Here is a 22,992-nt window from a genome sequence, read left to right as displayed (position 1 = left end):
TGAAGAAGAATAAACCTTTTAATTTGTGTGTGTGTCTGTGTGTGTGAAAGCACAGATTTTTAACAATTGGGTGCTAATTTCAGAAAAATTGCGAAGTCATATTTTTGCTTTAAAAGTCATATTTTTGCTTTAATTGGTCATATTTAAACGGTTTTAAGGTCATAAATGCTTGCATATTTCCAACATTTTTAGGTCATAGAAATCCTCACCCTAGTCATCGTGACTGCATATTCTGCAAATCATGGAACTGTGAACAATTACAGTGTTATAGTTCATTTTACAGCTATACTATACAGAAATGGCCAGGAAAGGATTATTGGAATAATGCAGAAAGAAAACAAAATCCTTTGTGGAAAAATGGCATACATTTGCAGAACTGGAAACTTGATAATTATAGGAATTATGTGTCAGCATATTATATATAATTTGATCCTCTCTTTGTATTTTGTTTGCTTGTTTCCTTTGCGAGTTTTGTTTTGCTTTCTTCAAGTAGCACAGTAACTCAAAAAGAATCTCAAATCCTTTATTGGAATTTAAAATAGAAAAAAGGCACATAAATGGGCATCTGATCATGTTTTGCACAGAAGAGTAAACAGGCAACCTTCTGCACACATCATTTTTTGTACATGCATTTTCATTTTATCGTTTTTAAGATTGAGACTAAGAATGCACAGTGTGATGCATCCAGATTATACATGCAGCTAACATTATTGTTAATGGTTATCCATTTTTACACATCTAATAAATCAGGAATATCTATCTATCTATCTATCTATCTATCTATCTATCTATCTATCTATCTCTAAGAAAAATGCCAATTCACTAGTACATCTTCACTGAAAATGATTTAGTTTAAATTTAATACAGCAAAGCTATATAAACAATATTCTTGCTACTACTAAGATAAAATTATGTGATTAGAGAAGCCAAATCTTTGTTTGATTTCTATATGTAAGGATTTTGTTTTTTATCCCATGTATTTTAGGTATTTTGCTTTCTTAATATAAACTGGCATAACTGAAATGAGAAAAGATAAATGTGATAATTTTCCATTAACATAAGAAACACTGTAACAACAATTATTTTGGCAAGAAACCAAAATTTTTAGTTGGTTGTTAGAGTGATCAAAGAGACAGCTGTTCATAGGAAATAGTTCAAGACAGTATCATTACAGTGACTTCAGCTACAAGACGGACAATAAACAATCCAGTATGTTTATTTATAAAGCATAGATGGAAAAATATGGGTGGAGAAGAAAAGACATATTGCAGGGATTGAGAAGATGTAGCTGAGCCTAATGTAGTCCACTGTTATAAATAATTATATATACTTATATTGCAAAGAGGAATTGAGGAAAGAAGTTTAGGATAAATGTATTGGGCCAACATTGTATATTGTACTATACCTGTATTTGGAGAAGTTAAGTAATTATGATGTGGCAAACTTGTAATACCCAGTTTTAATAACACCCATATTAATTACTAAGGTTGGGATTATAGGGAGACCAAATGACCATCTGATCCAGCATTCTGTTACCACAGTTTCCAGTTAGACACAAAATGAGAGTGGTCATTAGCAGAGTAGTATAATACTCCTTAGCAGAGGATTATCGTACTCCCAACTATATTGAGAGGCATTCTTCTCTGAGACTGAAGATACTATATTCTCATCACAACCAATCCCTATATATATGATATGCCTCATCCCAATTTAAAGCCTACCTGAATTGGTGGCCATCTCTGTATTGTGTGATACAATAAGAAAATACCTCTATTGTGTTTCCCTCTTATATGTTTTTTTCTCAGCTAAAGGTCTGTATGTTGTAACCTTTCTTGATAAAATAATCACTGACTCCTCAACCTTTTGATTGCATATTTCAACAGTGTTGCCAGCACTGCAGTATACTTTTTGAGATGTTGAAAGAAGAAACATAGTATTGAAATGTGGTTACTCTATCTGTCTGTCTGTCTGTCTGTCTGTCTGTCTATCTATCTGTCTATCTATTTGTTCATTTGTTTGTCATATTCCTCTACCGCCCATCTCGCATGCAATGATTCTGGGCGGCATGACTATTCATTTGTATAAGTTATTACAATACAACAATGTTAGTGTTGTTCCCCTTATTAATAATTTCTAACATGAAATATATATGGTTTTTTTTACAGCTGCTAATACTAAGTCAACATTTTTATTGAGCTGTTCAACACTGGCCAGTCATGTCAGCTTAGAACCCATAAGCTTATATGTGAAATTAGGATTTTTAGCTCACTGTGGATCATTTTACAGTACTTTACATTGTGTTCCATTTGCCATTTTATTCCCCATTTACCTATTTTTATTTTTATTTTCAGAACTTTTTCAGAACTTCTTGTAATTTTTTTTGTTTTTATCATTTTGATTAATTTGGCTGCAATAGCAGCAGCAAACTTGGTGACTACTCCTAGTTTCAACTATGATCAGTTATGAACAAAGTAGTTCATGCCTGTCTCAATCACTAAATCTCAGTATAGACCCTTGGGTGAAAAAAAACCCTATATTTCTTACCTCCATTTATCCCCACTCTTTGCTTCCTACATTAATCAATTACTCATCAATGACTGCTAATATTTGCTCAGGAAGCTTTGGCAAGTGCCTTTGTCAGAAGATTTTTGAAAGTCTAAAAGCACTTCCAGACCATCCTTATTCACTTAGGACTTACAGTAACCTTGCAAAAACTGTGCTGACCCTTAGATAATAAAGGTAATTCTAATCCTTAGAATACTGAATCTTTTTACAATTCTAAGAATCTTATCATTAAACAGTGGCTAGGTACAGACATCATATGACAGAATTGAGCTGCAGTGAGGCTTAAGCTCTCCTCTCCAACACAGCTGCAAGAAATAATTTGGAAGCATCTGCTACCCTTTTTCTATTAACTCTAGCTCATCATTTTGTCTGAAACTGATAAATTCTGTTTATCTATTACAGGTTATGTCAGCTTATTTTAAAAATTGTAGTTTAGTTTAATTAGAGCTTAGAATTCAAATATTATTTTAACATTCACATAAAAGGAGAAGAGGAGAAGGGGGGAACATATGAGTTGAAGATTCAATACGATTTATTTTCATCAGAACCATAATTTATTATGACATCTGAATGTAACTATCTGTCATGAGTACTGATGGCGAGCAGGAGGGGGCCTCTATCCAGGGGGGAAAATGCATGCGTAGTACTGAGGAGTTAAGCAGCCATTCAAAGAGACACAGATCAGACCTGCCTTAACCTTTGGGGTTTATCTGTCTGGGTTTTCCCACGCTTCTTCAGTTTGTTAGGATTTTCTGTCTTATGTAGCAGTAATAAACTCTAGAGACCTACTCCTCGTCTCAGCGTGATTCCTGACTGTTAGGACACTATCAGTTTATTATTAAACAGGAGGTAATCAGTACAGGTTCACACTACATAAAGTTCAGATCTAGATGTTTATCATTAAGGACATAATTCACTTCAGTTACAGTATAATTAACTTACCTTTCTTGAGGAAAACTAGTGAATTGAGAATGGTGGGGTGGAAATAACAAAAGCTACCTATGTAGCAGCAGATGTCCGGTAGAAGAAAGAAAAAAAAACAAGATTACTGGCATGTTGTATTTGGTCTAAGGGAACTGTCTGTTTTAAGTTCTTCAGACTGATCAATGATCTTGATACTCTGTGACTCAATCCATGTGGTCTAAAAGTAGTAGAACAGTATTTTTTTTACTGTTTAAGTAGAGCAGGAATTGAGAACCTTTTTTTTCTGGGTAGTGCTGTTACTTTGTAGTTATATTGACTATCAGGAGGCATCACGTTACCGATTTCACCCTTACTGGGAATCCGAATCATCAGGTATGGGTAGCCTGCGTCTGACAATTCCCAATAAGGATGAAGCCGGTAACACAGTGCCTCCTGGTGGTCAGTGTAACTGAATAATACCATACAAGACACTACAAATAGAAAAATTGGACATGGAAGTCATGTGAAACTCCATACATAGGAGCATGACATAACATCTGTATCTCACTGCTTTGAGAGTTTAAGGGATGGTAGACTTTATACACCATTTTGACAGCTGTTACTTTGCAGGAAATTGTAAGTGGGTTACTGTTTCAGCATTGCAAGATTGTATAGATCTCTTTTCTCCTCCTCCCCAACCCTTTCCTTTTCATAGTCTCTTTCTTTTCCTTACATACATGCAGATACAACACACAAAAATCAAAACACAGCACTATTTATCTATAGGTGGAAGTGCTTTTGAGATATATCAAAAAGTGATTAGGAGATTGTACTTTTTGTGAACTTTCAAATAATACTACAAATTTATTTTTGCTAAATAATAATCTTTGTTTTCACTAAATTTTGCTTAATAAACTAAAACATGCCTATTTAAAATTCACTGTGTCTTAATCAGGCCACAAATATTTCTTTTTAAGCATTCCATGGTATTTCATTTATTTGTTTAATTTGCTGCTATAGCAATTGAATTCCATCACATTTAGCATTTTGTTGGTGGTAGAGGGTTTTTTCATCACAACTGTACAGTATGATCAAGTTGGTTTAGGCTTGGCAAGAAACTACATTTCTTTCAATTGAAGACATATGCAAAAAACACAGCAATCCCCTTCTCTGCCCCCATGAAGTCTGTCTGTAATAAAGTAAGAATTATTTTATAGAAGAGTGACATTTAAACTGCCTTTGTTGGTATTAGCACCTGGCTGAATTTATCTGGCTGAAAAACTAAGCAGGTTGGGCCCGGGTAGAATTTTATACTGGAGATCTCCACATGACTAGACTGGGAAGTTGAAACAACATCTTGGAAAAGGTGAATGGCAAACCACTTCCATACATTTACCATATAGAAAACTGGGAGACTTTACCTTTTTAAAACTTAAATTAATGTATAATTTTCTGGGGATAATGATAAATTAGAAACGTCTTCTGACTTTTGGAATGCTTCTTGGAAATAAGCATGATCTGCGTAAACAGCATTGCATTCAAATAGTAAAGAAATTTGAGATGCCCTTGGTTCTGCCTGCTAATAATCACTGTTCTACTGAGTGCCTGAACTGGCATGACAGTGATCACATTTTCATAAACTAATGTTTCCTGCCTCACAAACCTTTTGTTTCACAACTTCTTTTTCCTTTGAAATAAAATATTCACTAGTCAAGATCTCTGTCTTTTCTTCTTTCTTTCCTCTTCTGCAGAGAACTAAATTCAGTGATACCCAATTGCAAATTCATTCATTCATTCATTCATTCATTCATTCATTCATTCAATTTGTATAGTTGCCCATCTCAAACCAGTGACTCTGGGTGATGAATAATGGTAACAGCAAACAAACACAGTACAAAAAGAAATTAAATACAAATAACAGCCAAGAGATGTTACAATCTGGCGGTGTCAGCACAATCAGGAAACAGGGCCCTTCACATACTTGGCACCCCAGGCCTGGGCATATAGCCAGGTCTTCAAGGGGTCAGGGCCATCCTAATGTTTATTTAATAGGCAGTGGGGGGTTGGACAGAAATTTTCATGACCTAAGAGGCTCATTAGCATCAGGTTGATCAAGTAGGGCCTCAGGAAGTTGTTTACTAACACTGAAAGGCTGGAGGTCAGAATATACAATAGCAGAAAATTAGTATTCTTTATGAAGTAAAGGAGATCTGTATAAGTTTTGCATTCAGAGCCGATGAAGATGATGAATGGGACAACTACCATGGATCCATCTGTGGGCCTGATGACTTGTTCTCACTAAATCACTTAATTCAGTTAGTGCATTTCCGATGCTTAATGAATGAATCAGTGAATTCTGTGTATCATTTTGAAAAAAGATACATGCTTTGTGGATGGGAAAGATGAACATAAAAAGAAAAATGCTGTATTACTTGATTTAACAAGTAGCATTTTTATATATAGAAATATATAGCAAAATTTTGCCATCATGGCCCTAATAGTAAGAATGAAGCAAAAATAATACTGCCCATTTATGCAACCTTTCTTCAATAAAACTTCCATGTATCTTTGAGTTTCATGAGGTTGTTCCATAATAATAAATAAAAGATTCTAGCTAATACTTCTTCTTTGAATGTTGGCTGGTTCATAGTGGTCTGATGCTAGTATGTTTTAATGGTGATGTGGACTCCTGCACTGTATGCTATTCTATCCAGTGAAACTAGCAAATAAAAAGTGACATGAAGCCTACCTTATCTAACGCAGGCCAAGATTTCAATTGTGCTTTAAATTACTAGTTGGTAGTTTAAATAATATATTCATTGGGATTTCAATAATGTTATGTTCTCTTGAACTTGTCTATACATTTGCTGTAAATCTAAATCTACTCAATCATAGCCAAATAAATTTTTGTGGCTTCTTTTGGATTGTTATGAGGTATTTATAAGAGAGATGAAATATGTATAGTTATAATTCTTTGGAGGAAAAGAATGGAATGTGGGTTTTCCATTTCATTTATACTGTGTTTCACGGAGGGAGAAGAGCTTCCAAATCTCCATTTTCATTTTCACTTGAACTCTTAAAAATACTCATTAAGTAAGTGCTAGGAAAGCAGTACCTTTGTGACTAAATCAATTTCTTTCAAAAGTGAAGGGGAAGGGCATTTTGGAGTTTTCATAAGATAGCAGTAATTAGTGTCTAGATATCAGATAAAACAGATATAAAGATTATGTGTTCAGCTTTTCCAGCTATGGTAAGATGTATTGTAATTCTGTATAAATTTCAGTTATTTAACATGTTCATTTGCACGTATTTATTTATTTATTCACATTTCTATTACCGCCCATCTCCCCCCAAGAGGGGGACTCTGGGCAATTTACAATAAAATTCTCCTTTAAAACCTCAAAACATAAAATTACCAAATCAGCATCTACAATACTAAAATAATAATTATAAATATAAAATCCAAGTGGGAAAATTTCCATTTGGTAGGGAGAACTCTATGTCACCAGCCACCTCCAGGAAGATATTTTGCCCTTCCCATCCCAGGCGAGGCGGCAGAACCAGGTCTTCAAACCCTTCCAGAAGGTCGAGAGCGAAGGGGCCTGCCTCACTTTGGGGGGCAGAATGTTCCAAAGGGCGGGCGCCACTGCAGAGAAGGCTCACCTCCTGGATCCCGCCAAGTGAAACTCCCTTGCCGACGGGATCTGCAGCATGCCTTCCCTGCATGACTGGGTGGGACAGGTTGATGTTATGTGGATGAAACAGGTAGCCTGACAGTTATGGGGATAAGACAGGTAGCCTGACCCCATGCCATGTAGGGCTTTAAAGGTGATAACCAACACTTTGAATTGGACCCGGAAGCAGACTGGAACCAAGTGCAGCTCGTGCAGTAAAGGTGTTACGTGTGCTGATCTTGGGGCACTCATCACTGCTCACACAGCTGTATTCTGGACCAGCTGAAGCTTCCGGATACTCTTCAAGGGTAGCCCCATGTACAGCGCGTTGCAGTAATTTATGTGGGAGATGACCAGGGCATGAGTGACTGTCCAGAGGGCATCTTGATCCAGGAAAGGTCACAACTGGCGCACAACATGAAGTTGTGCAAGGGCCCTCCTGGCTACGACTGTCGTGAGTCCAGGAGGACCCCCAAGTTACGCACCAGTTCTGAATGGGGCAGTGCCACCCCATCCAGAACTAACGATGACAACTTCCTAGATACCGAGGAGCTGTCAATCCACAGCCACTCCATCTTACCAAGGTTCATCTGAAGCCTGTTGTTCCCCATCCAGGCCCCCACAGCCCCCAGGCAGTGAGAGAGGGCAGCCACCGCATCCCTTACTTCACCTGGGATGGAGATATATATCTCAGTATCATTAGCATATTGATGGTACCTCATCCCGTGGTGGCAGATGATCTCACGCAGTGGTTTCATGTAGATGTTAAATAGGAGAGGGGAGAGAACCGAACCCTGCGGCACCCCAAACAGCAGGGGTCGAGTGTCGGATCTCTCATCTCCTATCATTATTAATTCACATGGGCAAGTTTTGGCAAAAGTCTGCCCCGTTGGGTCCTCTTTTTTTGATAGTAAGAGTGGCCATTCTACTAGCAGGCAATGCAACTTGGGTGTAATTAGGGTCACTTTGTAGGAATGTCACTCTCTTTGAGCTGTCGATCGGAAGGTCGGCGGTTCGAAACCGCGCGGCGGGGTGAGCTCCCGTTGCTCGTCCCAGCTTCTGCACACCAAGCAGTTCGAAAACATGCAAATGTGAGTAGATTAATTGGTACCGCTTCGGCGGGAAGGTAACGGCGTTCCGTGAGTCATGCTGGCCACATGACCCGGAAGTGTCCTATGGACAACGCCGGCTCCAAGGCTTTGAAACGGAGATGAGCACCGCCCCCTAGAGTCGGACACGACTGGACTTTACGTCAAGGGAAACCTTTACCTTTACCTTATTATGGCCCCAAAGCTCTGGAATTTCTCCTGTGTGGTGCTTAGGCCTTGGAAATGCATTGTGTACCAGAAACAAAACAGTCAACTCCAAGTTGGAAAGTGTTTTTTTGCTCCTAAAATTCAGACCAGTTTAAGGAAAGAGAAAAATTTATATTGAACTAAGGAGGTGATAATAGCAGTCAGCTGAAAGAACTTAAGCACCGAGATAATAATGTGTTATATATTGCTGGGCAAAAAATTAAAAGAAAGAAATATTATACATTATAATATTTAAATTATAAATTATATACGCAATCGAAAATCTGATCTTTTGTTTATCCCAATAAAGGATATACAGTATGTTGGCAATTTCATTTGCTCTTCTGTTAGAGTATTGAAAGGAATTATTTGTGTAAAGAAAATGTTTTCCTTTTTATACAGATGCATGTGCTAAACTTAAAAGGAGTAGAAGTATTTTTACCTTCAATCTGTAATATTTGTCATACCTATTACTTATTATACTCTGTTCAGTATACCTTTAAGTCCTTTTGGATTTCAATGGAATTGAATTTGTTTTTCATTATTTTACTGATCAGAAAACTGTTAACTGCCATGTTCCCAGAGATATTTGTTCTCTCTATCAAAGAGAGCAGTGGTTGAACCTTTGAATGACAAGTACTGAAATAACTGCAACTCATTTCTTCAAGAGTATTTCTTTCCATACTCCAATGCTATATGTCAACCCTTTAAAAAAAATGAGGCAGACTTTCAAATGTACCAGAGAAAACAAGTAAAACAATATAATGGGTGTGCCAAAATCCTCAAGCATTCTTGAAGTATTTGGGTCCCATCCATTGCCTAAAATCTGTGTTTCATATTGCTTTTAATTGTGTGGTGATGATATAGTCCATGTGGATATATCCTTCATACATGGAGCATAAGCCCAGACTTCGCAAAGACTGAGACATTAAAATAGGAGGAGGGGAATTATCACCACTATATTTTAGTCCAGACAAAAAATATCAAGAGTAGCAGCAATAACATCATCATTTTAGTTCCTTAATCTCAAAAAACAATCCTCTTCTTTAATTCTAAAGAAAAGAGGGCTGTGGCCTGTAGTAATATTTTTTTAAAAAAATGTAAATGTAGCCAATTTCAGCAACATATCCTCCATCTTTCTCTCATCAAAGTTAATTCTCATTCCAGTTCTGTTAGTTGCTATGGTTGAGCATTTTGATGTACCCTGAAGATAATGATAGCACTCTTCTTCACTTAGATCTGAAAACAGGATTAGTATAAACATTACAAAAAAGGTTATTAGCTTTTCAATAATTCTGAAAAGTAAATTAGAAACTAAATTATACACTTAAATAATGTACAGTTTGAAGAAATCATATATAGTATGTTAGATTATTCTTTGGTTATTGTATTATTTTGTAACAGAATCTTGCAAATCTGATTAAGCTTTAGCTCCTCCCTTTCTTATTCTCATATAAATTAGGGGTGTCTGTCTGATATTACGCACACTGTACCTTTTGTTGTGTTGGACTCAAATCATGTGTTGCTCCTTGTTCTTTTTTTTTTAATAAGAATTATATTAAGTTTCAAACAAAGATAAAAGCTACAGAAAAACAAAAAAACTACAAAGAAAAATAAAAAACTGAAGTGTGAAAACACAAGAGAAAAAAACATTTTTAGAGTTACAAAAAGAGGTGACTTCCAACTTTTAACAGCAACAATATACAACAATTTTCCATAATCCCTTACTCTATATTAAACCAAAATCACATTATTTCTATAAATCATTCCATTGGCAAGTTATAAAAATCACTAAATGCAGTTGCTGTATAACATAAGTTTCCCCTTATATTAAAAAAAGAAGAAGAAGAAGTGTGAATGTCTCTGTGTGTGTCTGTGTGTATCTCCTAATCAACTATCACCTTCAGGATAACATTTATTTAATTATTTCCTTCCTACTACTATTCTACACATTCTTGTCTACTATAATAAAAATCAAACTAAAAAGTATATAAATTGTCTACCATTATACTTGATAATGCAACAATTTTAATAATATATTAAACCCAAAACCAAATAATATTTTTATACCTTAGTAATCTTAATCCAAATCACTAAAGATAAATGAAATCAGCCAAACCCTAAAAACAATCCAGAGAGATATTCTTAAACCCTTATCCCACTTCAAAATAGACCAGAGCATTTACATGTCCTCACAATGCGCACAGAGCTTTTTTCTTACAGAAATCAAACAGCCCAACTGCCCCTTTCAAAACCTCCAACTTCTCTTCAGGAAACCTCCCATACATAATAACCCCTTCTTTTCCATGGCATTCCATCAGAAGATCAATTTCACTTATGGCTTGCAACTCAATCTCTGCCTGTGATTTCTTCAACTCAACTATCCAGACTTCATCCAGCATTTCAACAGAAGCCAAGGAGACATTTCTGTCACGGTTAAATTCTTCCACAGCATCCCCATCCAAGTGACACATTTTTAAAGCTCATATTTTCCACAATGTCCTGAATGCCTTGCATAAAACTTGGTAAGAATCAGAAAGAATCTGTTTGAAATCTCAGTGGAAGTCAGAGAAAGTTTGTTTAAGATCCTCCATACCTCAAGCAGTAGGTTATGGTGCCCCCTAGGAGTTTAACCAGCAAAAGTCAAGGATATGAAGGTGTTCCAGAGCATGTTTACAGAAGTGAAAGTGATAAGCAGACAGTTCCCCAGGGAAAGTAGGAGCAGAAAACTGAAAGTTCAAAACAGCCAATTCTGTCCTAACAGCCAGGAACCACGCTGAGACAAGGAATAGGTCTCTAGTGTTTATTTACTGCTACATAACAGAAAATCCTAACAAACTGAAGAAGCGTGGGAAAACCCACACATATAAACCCCAAAGACTAAGGCGGGCCCGATCTGTGTCTCTTTGAATGGCCACCTAATTCCTCAGTACTACGCATGCGCTTTACAGCCTGGATGGGAGCCCCCTGCTCGCCATCCTCACTCATGACAAATTCAGCGTGTAGGAAAATGCTAATATCTTCAAATTTAGTACAAAAATAATAACAGGGAGACAAGTATTTAGTCTCAATCCTTAATATTTGGATGGAAAACAAGCCAAAACTTGAAAAGATGTTTTTAAAAAATTAATCCCAAATTAATTTTTGGGATAAGCACCAAGAGAACTGCTTCTCTTTGATGTAGAAAGCCTCTCTTGGGGTACATATACCTATACGTATACATAAATTGGGTGATTTAGAAATGGGGTGGCCGGTCTTAATGTCTCTTTAAGGCTACAGTGCTGCTTGGAGAATGATGACGTCCCAACCTCCTGGCTACTCTTACCAGTCAAGTGTGAACTCTGTTTGCGATCTTCTGGCTACAAGCTGCTGTTCTGGAGGACAGATGGGGTAATTCCAAGTGTTTTCCTTTCCCGGAAAAACACTCCTGCGCTTCAGGAAAAACCTGCCTGAGCCTGAAAATAATGCCATGTTGTCAGTTCTGCCTGCAAAGCCCGCAGGCACAGCTGTTCAGTCCACCATGTCCCCACCAGAAGTCTCACTCCTTGCTGTTTTGTTAATGGATCTCTCTCCTCTCTCCATCAAGGTCATCCTCTTTATTTTCCAGTTATTTTTATCGGATTACTAGTTTGGGGTTGATAAATTGAAATTATAAAAATAATGTCAATCTTCAGTTATAAAAATTTATATCTACTTTGAAAAATACCCCTTTTCAGATAAGGCACAATGTTTATTAGTTATTTCTCTAATGCAGCTTAGTTGGCATAATTACAAATATTCACAGCTGTAAAAATGATATTACTGAGCTCACAACAGTAGCCATGGATACCTGCATATTTTTATTGCTATGTTAATATGAAATTCATTTTTCTGGAAATAACATTACTGTATAGGAAAATGAAAAGAAGCTCCAATAGCAGTATTTTAAATCTGAAGTGATAATAGAATTAGCTTTTATATTATTCATGGGTAATATCACTTATACTATAGGGACAGGAATATGTCAAGTGAAAAAAGACCTTCAAAGTTCTTCACTGTTTTCATTTGATGAGTTACCATTATAAAAATAGGTTGGTTTTTTGGCACTAAAGCAATCTACGATTAACATGTTTGGCTTCCTGTGTCCTTGAATTGCATTTTCTTTCACTTCCTTTCTATGCTATCTTCTAGTTCTTTCATTTTCAAATGCTGATTGGGAAAATGCCCTATAAATAAACCTCAATTAAAACAATATATACTGTAGACTTCATTTAGTGTTAAAACTTCAATTTCTTTAAAGTTAATCTAGAATCAAACCAGGATCCATTAAGCTCTAATACAGAAGAAACAAGTTACCACATTTTGGCTAGATGGATGTTGGGAAGGTATTCAATGCATGTAAGAATATTATATTTGTTCTTTATGAACTAGAAAATTACCTTTTTCTGTCCATGGATTTCCTAATTCTCAAGCTATCCCATACTTCATAACAAGATTTCACTGATGAACATTTAAGGATTGGGTTTGACATTTTCAGTTAATTTGCTGCCACATGTCAACTATAGATTTCAGTTCTTCCTTGATGTGGTAAAAGAACTGTTCAAGGATGAAACAGATAAAGGGGTACGGATGTTAGCCTCATGGGGCCCTACAGAATTTGACTATGTATCTTACTTATGAATTGTACAGGTTGAAGGGACACAAGCAGTAGGAAAGAGTGGTGCATCAATACCATTTGGCAAGAGAAATTGTTGGCTATTTCCTGTCATTTACATTCTCTGTCAGGATTATGTGCTAAATTCACTTTGTTGTTCATCTCATTAATGAAATACCAGTAAAGAGTTGTGTTACAAAAAAGGCATTAAAAAACTAGCTCAGGCAAGTTGCACAATGTTTTTGCTATTGATTTTGAAATCCCTGTGATCAAGTGTACTAAGAGTGAAAAGAGTTTGGCTATTGGAGAGGAAAGAGGAATAGAGTTTGATCATTCTTTGGTACATAGGGTTGTCTTTATCAACAAAGCTTCAGTGACAGTTTGAAGTTAGTATTCCAAGCAAGAAAGGTCTTTGTTTGCCTTTCACATTCAAACTCCGAAGTCATGGGTCATTCAGTGACATTGGCCATTCTCTGCTTTTAATCGAGGCATACTCTCAAAATGCATGATGTGATATAATGAGCAATGGGGTTATTCACCCCTCAGTCAGAAAAAGCAGCATAACTTAGTGTCTGCTTTCATGCTTCAGATTTAGACCTTTGCAATACAAAATGAAATATGTGACCACCTGTCCATAATTCCCAGACATCTTGTGCAGCTGCTGGCAGTTGGAAGTGTAGGGGGAGGAAGGGAATTTCCTCTGAACTTGTTGCCATTAAGTGTGGGTGGCAAGGAGGCTCTTGGTTGCAATCTGTTTCATAATTCCAATATTTCACTGCTTTATATTGCCTTTTGAGTTGTACCTTTATTTCTCCCTCTTGTATTTATGAATTTGCCTATACTTTTTTAAAAAATAAATATTTGTAGCATAATTTGTCATGTATCATATTGATCTGAAAAATAATTTTCTTAAATAGATTCCCTATGTGCCTGATTTGATTCTTGTTAATTTAACCATTTTTTAGTTAACATCTTTGGATTCTACCTTCCTATCATAGGTATATCAGGAAGTTTAGTATTTATCCCTTGAAAGGCATTTACCAAATTAAGGTCTGTTACTAAAATTAACAGTTCTCTTATAGTAGCAGCCATTTGTAATGTTCTTTATTTACTTATTAAATTTTGGCACTACCCATCTCCCCCCAAAGGGGGGACTCTGGGCGGTTCTTATGTTGTTATGTCTTGTCATCCAACCGTATATTAAACCTTAGACCAAGCCATGGGCATCCAGAGTAGGAGGGGGGGTGAGATCATGATGCAAGCTCTGCCCCTTTTGTATGTCCCTAGTGATATTACACACGTATAGGTAAAGGGCAGAGCTTGAGTCGCAAAACTGTTTTTGTTTTTGTGACATAACTGTTCGATTTTGCAGATACCTATGAACCCAATTGTTGTATAGCCTTACAATAAACACAGTAAAATCAAATTGCCATATACCTGGATATGAATTATAATTAAATGTAAGTGTATGTTGGGCTTTAGGACTATTCATATCCTTGAGCAAGTTCTTCACTTTTTTCTACACATTTTAGAAGCTGCATGCAAACTATCTACTATCTACCCCAAACCAGGCTTTGAAGAATGTACACTCCTAAGGACTACTTTTATGATTCTCTCAAGCAGTTGGTTGCCAACTGTGATATCTTTCCCTTATGACTTGTTGCTGACTTTCAGTTAGCTCAGGGTATGGACAGGAAAACAACAGGATTAATTAATCAATTTAAATAAGATCTGACTAATGAAATATGAGATAAGGTCATTCATCAAGGCACCCCAGAGATTCTTCCTGTGCTAATCCAGTCTATCTTAGATATCAAGGAATTGTGACAACGTAAAATAAAATAAATGTAATAGAATTTTCTGTGTATGGGAATGGTAGTTTGCAAAGTATTGCAGGGTCAGACAAGCTGTGCATTCCTTCCTTATCAAAATTCTGTTCTCTAACTCCTTTTGCTTTCAATAAATTTGACTAATGAGAATCTGTGAGAAACTAATCTTGGGGTGCACCTTATTTCTCTGAGGAGCTCCAGGAGATGGGAAGAAGAGAAGCCTGGAGTACTATTAGAGGAAGACAAAGAGAGAATCCAATCAAACACAAGTAAGAACCCACATTCAGGATTACCTCATGGTGGCAAGGTCCATGAAACATCATTAATTCTCTGCCCTTATTGTGTCTGTCAATAGCCACCCAGCAGCTTTGTTTAGCATGACCCATTCCCTGTTGAGAAGGTAGTCAGAGAATTGTTGCAAGGATCTTGGAGGAAGCCAAGGTAAAATATGAGCACAACATTGGTCAGACAGTCACTCATTCCTTAGTTACCTCAAAAATGGACTACTGCAGTGCACCCTACACTGTGATCTATATGCAATTGCCTTTGAAGACCACTCAAGCTACAGCTGGCTCACAATGCAATGGTGCAGTATTGATATGTGTGCCATAATATGCTCATGTGTTACTGCTGCTTCATGAGCTGTACTAGTTGCCATTTGGCTTCCAGGTACAATTCATGTGCAGGTTATGACCTGTAAAGCCCTTAATGGCATATGGCCTGGCTATTTGAGGGATTGATTACCTCCAATAGTTTCTGCTCACCCAGTAAATAGACAGATTGAGCAAGCTCTAGTCGCCTCAATTAAACAATGTCATCTTTTGGGACCCAGGAAACATGCCTTCTTTGTCACAGCATCTGCCGTCTGGAACAGCATCCGCCCCTCCCAAAATCTGTGTGGCTCCCACTCTTCAGTCTTTGAAGATCTGGCTTTGCTCCCAGATCTTCCAAGAAATCATGGGATATAGCAGATGACATCCACACTTCTCATCTCTTCCAATGCCCTCAGAAACCCAAGACTCACTCCAATTTTGATGCCTATCCATTTTAGCATATTGCTTTAACCCTTGAGCTGATTTACAAATATGACTAGATTCATAGATTCTGTAGTAGCTGAACTGATTATAAGTAGCTGATCTGATTATAAGTACCTCTTTCACATCTTCAGTAAAAACAACTTACCTATCTGAGCCTCATCTTTGAGACTTTGAATCTTCTGCTACTAAAATCATGGGTATGTGTTTACATTCTACAAACCTACATACAAATCTGTTGTTGTGCACAGTAGAAACTCTGACAGTGCTAATGGTTATGATGGACTGGGGGCAAGCAACACTGAGCCCTCAAAATGTTTGGGACTTCAACACCCATTAGCTCCAGGGTGCAAGATTGTGCAGAGCATCTGGAAGATACTAGGTTGACTACCTCATTTCAACTTTGAGACAACATTTGGGTGGTGAATTTCCATTTATGTTTTTCCATATATTTAGATGAGCAGTAGTATACTCTTAGTGGTTCCAGAAGTTGTGAAGCAATAGCCACATTTCCATTTTACTTTTTCAGGTATTCTATCTAGCAGAAACTTAAGGACTGCCAAGGTGCTGGGCTAGAAACCAGGAGACTGAGAGTTCTAGTCCCGCCTTAGGCATGAAAGCCGGCTGGGTGACCTTGGGCCAGTCACTCTCTCTCAGCCCAACTCACCTCACATGGCTGTTGTTGTGAGGAAAAAAAGGAGGAAGGAGTATTAAGTATGCTCACCACCTTGAGTTATTTATAAAAATAATAAAGGCAGGATAAAAAAAAAATTCAGAAGGAATATTTATTCTTTACCCCCATTTTGTCTACAAACTGTTTATGCAATGGCATGCTTCTATATTGTGACAGATTTATTATCCATCAGTGGTCAGATGTGTAGGTCTCAGATCTATTCCAGGTTGAATGGTACACAAGATGTAGTTCAGTCTTTATGCCATTTTAATGCTTTGAAATTTGTAGCGATTTTATGAATATGAGTAAAATTTCTTCCACTTTTTAAATTATTATAAAATATTTTGAATACAGTGCTGGTTTTTAGATAACCTGTTAAGTTTCTGAGGCTGGCTTTAAGTCCTCAAATCTGCTTCCTCCAGCCTAGTGCCTTTGTAATATGTTGTGTGAGAGTTCCCCATCATATTGAACCATAACTAGAGGGCGTCAGCCAGTTGCTGTGAGACATTAGGAAGTACAGTCGAAGATAGGGCTTTCGGGCTTTGAGATAATTTTTGTAAAGAAAACAGCATCCTTCTTTCTTTTAGATAGCAAGAAAAAGCATGCTTTAGGTATGTATAAATTGTGGGGGCCTTTTGGTTGTAAAATAAATTTGAATGTATAAACAAGAGAAGGAAAAAAAGGCTTTAGAAAGTTTCTTGCTTTTTTATGTTCTGTTTTTCTAGTTGTTCTTTGTTGTGTGATTGTATTTTTATTACTTTTTATTGTACAGACAGCTTTTGGTTTAACTTATCAATATAGCAGAGAACCAGTTTGATGTAGTGATTAATGATGTAATGGTTAAAGGCACTGAGGTAGAAATCTGCCCTCCCTTAAGCACAAAGCTGGCTGGGTGACCGTGGGCTAGTCATTTTCATTCACCCCTAAGACAAGGACAGTGGTAAACAACTTCTAAAAGCATTACTAAGAAAACTGCAAGAACTTGTCCAGGCAATCACCAAGAGTCAAGACTGACTCAAAGGCGTGTCTACATGCACACACACAAACACACACACTCTGTATAATCAGCAAAGAGGTCTACAATGGACTAGGGCAGCGGTTCCCAACCTTTTTGGCACCAGCGACCAGTTTCGTGGAAGACAATTTTTCCACGGACCGGGTGGGGGATGGTTTCAGGATGAGTCAAGCGCATTACATTTATTGTGCACTTTATTTCTGCTGTTGCTGCAGAGCTCAGCACTTTTCCTGCTGTTGCTGCAAAACCCAGACTGGATTCTAACAGAGAATCTAATGCCGCCGCTGATCTGACATGAGGTGGAGCTCAGGCGGTAATGTGAGTGATGGGGAGTGGCTGTAAATACAGATGAAGCTTCGCTCGCTCACCCGCCGCTCACCTCCTGCTGTGCGGCCCAGGTTCCTAACAGGCCACGGACCAGTGCTGGTCCGTGGCCCGGGAGTTGGGGACACCTGGACTAGGGGATCCATGATAGCTCTGTTAGTTTGTTGTTCTGTCGGGTACACCCTTGGCAAATAGTATTCCAATGTCTTTCTGTTTTTTTCATGTAACCAAGATTTTGGTAATTCAGATAAGAAGAGTCATGAGATAAATGACAAGGCTGCTACCCTGTTGTGACCAACTGACTATTTTTTGAAATAGATGTCAATTTATGTTCATTCCTTGTAATATGCAAATTTCTATATGTGGTAGAATAACCCAAAGAACTAGTAATCTTTTGTTTTCTTCAGTTATCATAGAGTTGTGTTCATCAGTGCAATGTGTTTGGTATCTATTAATAAGCAATCACATGAAAGGGTGCTGAAAAACATTTCAGTTGAAAGCCCCTGCAGAACTGGAAACAAGGATTCACTCATGTTTTCCTGAGTAGCTTGAATAGCTAGTATTTCTGCTGGTGTCTGAAGTATTTTACCAAACACAATATGGAACAAAGTTCTAATGCAATTCTGAGTCTTCCTGCTGAATTTGGATATGTGGCTGGATCTCGCTCTCTAGCTCATCCTTAACAACTGACAAAATATTTACGCTGCTCAGTACAGAAAAGGGTAACCTTTTCCAAAATATTATACAAGATTGGAGTTAGAAAATAGACAACCAAGTTTTTTTTTAAGAGTTTGGATTTATGCATCAATAATTTTATTGAATAATTTTCCAGAGAACCATGAAAACAGCATCAGTAAATCAGTCTGCACCATATTGTACTTACATAAAAAGGCATTAAGGATGAAAGGGATGCCACTATGAGGTGACAAAGAGAGCCAAATCTCAATTGGTATGAGCTTTATATAAACTATAAAATATGAATACATGCCTGCATATGCAACTAAAAAAAAGAAAAGGTGTTTACTACTTTGTTTAAAATTTGTAATACAACTTTGGTAATAAGTTGGAGATATGACCAATAAAGAAGGTTAGTTAAATAGGACAAAATCCATTCTGTCCCCTTGCAGACAATACAGCTTTTTAGAATATATTGCAGGCTGTTGGGAGAGAGGTAAATAGTTCCATCCTAATTCCAAAAGTGTAGAATATTATTGCATTTTACCCATAGTTCTTAGATGGGAAGATCATACATTTATACTGAGAAAAGTCTTGTTAACCTCATGTAATTTGTATATCATACAAGTGGCTATGGAACAGAGCTATTTGTTATGAAATTCTTGGTTCATCTTTTTTGTTTCTGTACTTTCACACAAATGGGCTCTGTGTAAACAGCGCACCTTTCAACATCCATTACATATGTCTCCTCCTTGGTGTTTTCAGGTGCCATAACAGTAGATAAATGCATTCTCACTCAGTAATTATATTTCTTCACCTTCTGTAAATTTCTAAGTCTCAGGCTACATCTTCAGGGAACACATCACACTTAAAGCCATGGTGCTCTTGATCTGTGGTCCTGAAGTTGTCCCTCAGAAAATGTACAGTATATGCTGTGGTATCAAATTCTTCCCCTTTGATGGATGCTGCTTGTGTCTTTTCTGTCTGGCAAACGACACACAGTAGGTGCCTAAGTTCAGTATTACCTGCAGTTGCTGGCAATGCAAAATGATTACCAGATACAGGGTTAAAGAGGGGGGAGCATCTCCTCTGAATTAGATGTTATTAATCGTCTAAAACTTTGCAAGAATCTTAATCCAGCAAACTTTCTGCCTCAGGTTGTTCAGTATACCTAGTGTATACCTGTCAGTATACCTTCAGCTTGAAGCACTCTGCTCCTTGAGTCCTGCAGGAAAAGGGCAGGTAGAATCTGGCAGAACTTCTTGATTTACCCCCTAATCTCCAAGAACACTGCTGAGTCCTGCCTCAAGCTGAGAGAGAGAGACTGGTCCAAGGTCACCCAGCCGGCTTTCATGCCTAAGGTGGGACTAGAACTCACAGTCTCCTGCCAGCTCCCTTGTGGAGCCCACAATGCTGGGAAAAATGGAAGGAAAGAGAAGAGGACAATTAGCAGCAAGAGGATGGACTCAAATTATGGTGGTGATCAGTGCACTAACTTCCTGAAGAAGGTATATCTAGGTGGTCAACCCTGACTTGATGGTTCATAAGCAATAAAAATGTTAGATATGTTAGATTATTAAAATAGCATTGTTACATGTAACAAAAAAATCAGATTTTTATCAGTCCTATTGCATTCACTGATTATGAGTATGAAATACGTATCTTTCTTACACCTTTAATTCTTTTACAGACTACATTTCTGTGTGTCTTGGGATTATTTTAGTGCAAAATCTTAAAGATACCTCTAAATATGATACGCCAGTATTGTTATATCTGGCAATTTTATTAGGTTTTCCCATTCCCAGAAGAGTTCAGAAATAACAACTTCAAAATAACAAATTCAAGTCATGTGACTTACAGACAAATTATATTATTTTGGCATTTTGATCTTTTAACAATTTTCTGGCAAAATGTAGTAATGGTTATCACTGCATTTGAATGCACTGAAGTCATGTAATATTGTTCTTGTTTCAACTAAAAAAATAAAGTATCTTCCTTGCTGTTATGCTAAGGAACAAAATAAATGTCAGATGAGGATTGTATAGCGGTTTAGAAAGCTTTTTGAAAAAATAAAATGCTAATGAGAGTGATGTAATTTTGTGGCTTTGAATGATTGCATTTTGGCTGCAAAGCAATACAGTGCAGCTTTAGTAGCAGGCTACAAAAAGGCAGCAGTTTTTACATTTTGTACTAAAGATCAGGTTAGAGTTTTATAAAGGCCTCCGTGATCATACATGATAGGTATATGTGAAATCACATATATAACACAGGGAAGATGACATAGATAACAGATGACTCCAGAAAATTAGATTTGCAAAGTAGGCAGCATTGTATCTTTTTAGTGAACCGGTGTTTGCACTTTTGGTGTAGGAGACAGGAAAATATATATTAAAATTTTCAAGAAAGGCATATTAAGTAAAACCACCTTGAAGTCAAGCTTGATTCCTGATGTCTTCACTGACACTTTTGTATTGGTAACAAACTGAATTGATTTAGGATTTTTTTTCCCACTTATCAATTTAGCCTACAGCTCTGGTATTTCCTGGTAACATCCCATCCAAGTACTAGCCAAATCTGACTCTGCTGGCTTTTGTGACGGTCAGCTAACCCCTAGATGGGTAAGAGTACCCAACTGCAAAACAGCTGCAAATCATATTCAGGCAACAGCAGAATTACTGGATGTTTGAATAAGGGGTCTGTCATTTTTTGTAAGCATATGGCCAAGGCACAGATGACCCAGGTTTTGTTCACACCTACATAAGCAAACAAGTGTAGTGAAGAAAATAAATAGATACATAAATCTTGTGGGCACTTGAAGAGGGATAAAAGTGGAATAAGCAGGAGGTGGCTATAGCTTGTTTCTAGGGAGATGGGAGAAAATACAGGAGTGGGAAAACATTGCTAGCTCAAGTGGGCAATTAAGGACAAGGAGGAGAAGCTGTGTGAGATTTGCAAAAGAGAAATTTGGCATATGTAATAGATAAAAGTAGTTGATTTATTTTGCTGCTATTTGTATGATAGATTTTTATGCTGTCTTCACATGCAAATTCTGATAGTTTTATTTGAAAGGTATATGCTAGAACCTACACAGGAGGGTTTGAACACTACCACTTCGAAGATAATAATTTACATCAGTTTTAAGATACTGCTAAGAGTTAACACCAACTTGATGGCATATAGTAGTAGTAATAATTTGAGAGGAAATTTGATGCATAATTCTGTACTGTTCCAGTTTACTTTACTAACAGAATTATATAATGCCCTTCTTCCTCACTCTTTCCCTCTTTTTCTTTTCACCTTTAGTTAGGTTTGGCTTACATAAAGCAACTGCCTAATACTATTTGGCAGGACTTATGTGTAGTTATCCTAATGTGTTTAAGGCAAGAGTTCAAAGTCTGTGAGCCAGGCAGTCTTAGTATACATTGAGAGAACAATTTGCATGTGCCATAATAAATTGATAAGATAATTAATTAGAAACTCCTTTGAGCCCAACCTATCCACTCACAAAGAAGGCACCTCACTGTTCTTGACTCATAGTGCCTCTTGAAGCTGCTACTGGAGAGCAGAAAACACTAATCCATTTGTGCTGAGGTATGGTTGAAAATCTACTCTCTTAATACAGATCTGCAGCAGACCTACCTACATTCTGAGGGAGTTGTATATTGCATCTCTGCATGAGTCGTAACTGATTAGTTGCTTGCTTCTGATCTGAACCTGATATTATAAAATGCTATTGGGTCTTATACTTACCACAATTTAGAAGCTTACTTGTTTGGAGGCAAGAATGGTATGTACCTCCAGTTGTAGTTTCAGGAAATAATTCAGATGGTAAGCATAAGATAGGAAGCTTAGACGGAATAAAAGGCTCAGCTTGTTCTTCTTCTAACGGGGAACTGGTGCCAGCATGCACATTTTTCATTCAGTATCGCCATTTCCTGGAAGGAAAGAAGATGACCAGCAGCAAGGTGGATGCACTCAATTACAGTGGCAGAAGATCTGAAAGCCCAGGTTAGAGACAGATTGTCATGGAGAAAATCTATCTATGTGGCCACCAAAAGTCAACACTGACTTCATGGCATATAATCAATCAATCCATACCATTTCCATTAATGATCTAGGCAATAGAATGTACTATAAAGCCTTGATAGAGTCCTTATTTCATGAAAGAAGCATTTGGCAGCAGTTGTGTCACAACTGTATCATATAAGGCTTGTTCTTCCTTTTTCGCTCACACCAGTCAGTTACACCCACTTATTTTGGCTGTCTTGCACATTTCCCCCCCACCAAATGGGTTAGTGTTAGTGTTAGGGATATCAATCAATGGTTAACAGTTACTTCTGCAAATGTATGTACCAATGCCACAATCACAATA

The 22,992-nt window shown here is 37.2% G+C and overlaps 1 protein-coding gene across 5 annotated transcripts in view; it reads left to right on the top strand.

Annotated features, from left to right (window-relative positions):
- AIG1 (androgen induced 1) overlaps nucleotides 1–22,992 on the top strand; it is a 115,620-nt gene that overhangs the window by 44,729 nt on the left and 47,899 nt on the right. For 2 of the 5 annotated variants that reach the window (XR_010068357.1, XM_063309226.1), the window contains exon 4: nucleotides 15,092–15,168. The exons of 2 other annotated variants lie outside the window; for them this stretch is intronic. Coding sequence is in view for 2 of the 3 variants with exons in the window: in XM_063309226.1 (XP_063165296.1) it covers nucleotides 15,092–15,168 (77 nt within the window). In the remaining variant the exon portion in view is untranslated. The remainder of the gene's footprint in view (nucleotides 1–15,091; nucleotides 15,169–22,992) is intronic. One more of the 5 variants, XM_063309234.1, reaches the window with a different exon arrangement.

This window comes from Candoia aspera, chromosome 1 (genome assembly GCF_035149785.1).
Source record: "Candoia aspera isolate rCanAsp1 chromosome 1, rCanAsp1.hap2, whole genome shotgun sequence".
NCBI lineage: Eukaryota > Metazoa > Chordata > Lepidosauria > Squamata > Boidae > Candoia > Candoia aspera.
Note: the sequence above shows the minus strand (reverse complement) of the source record. Positions and strands in the feature narration are given on the sequence as shown.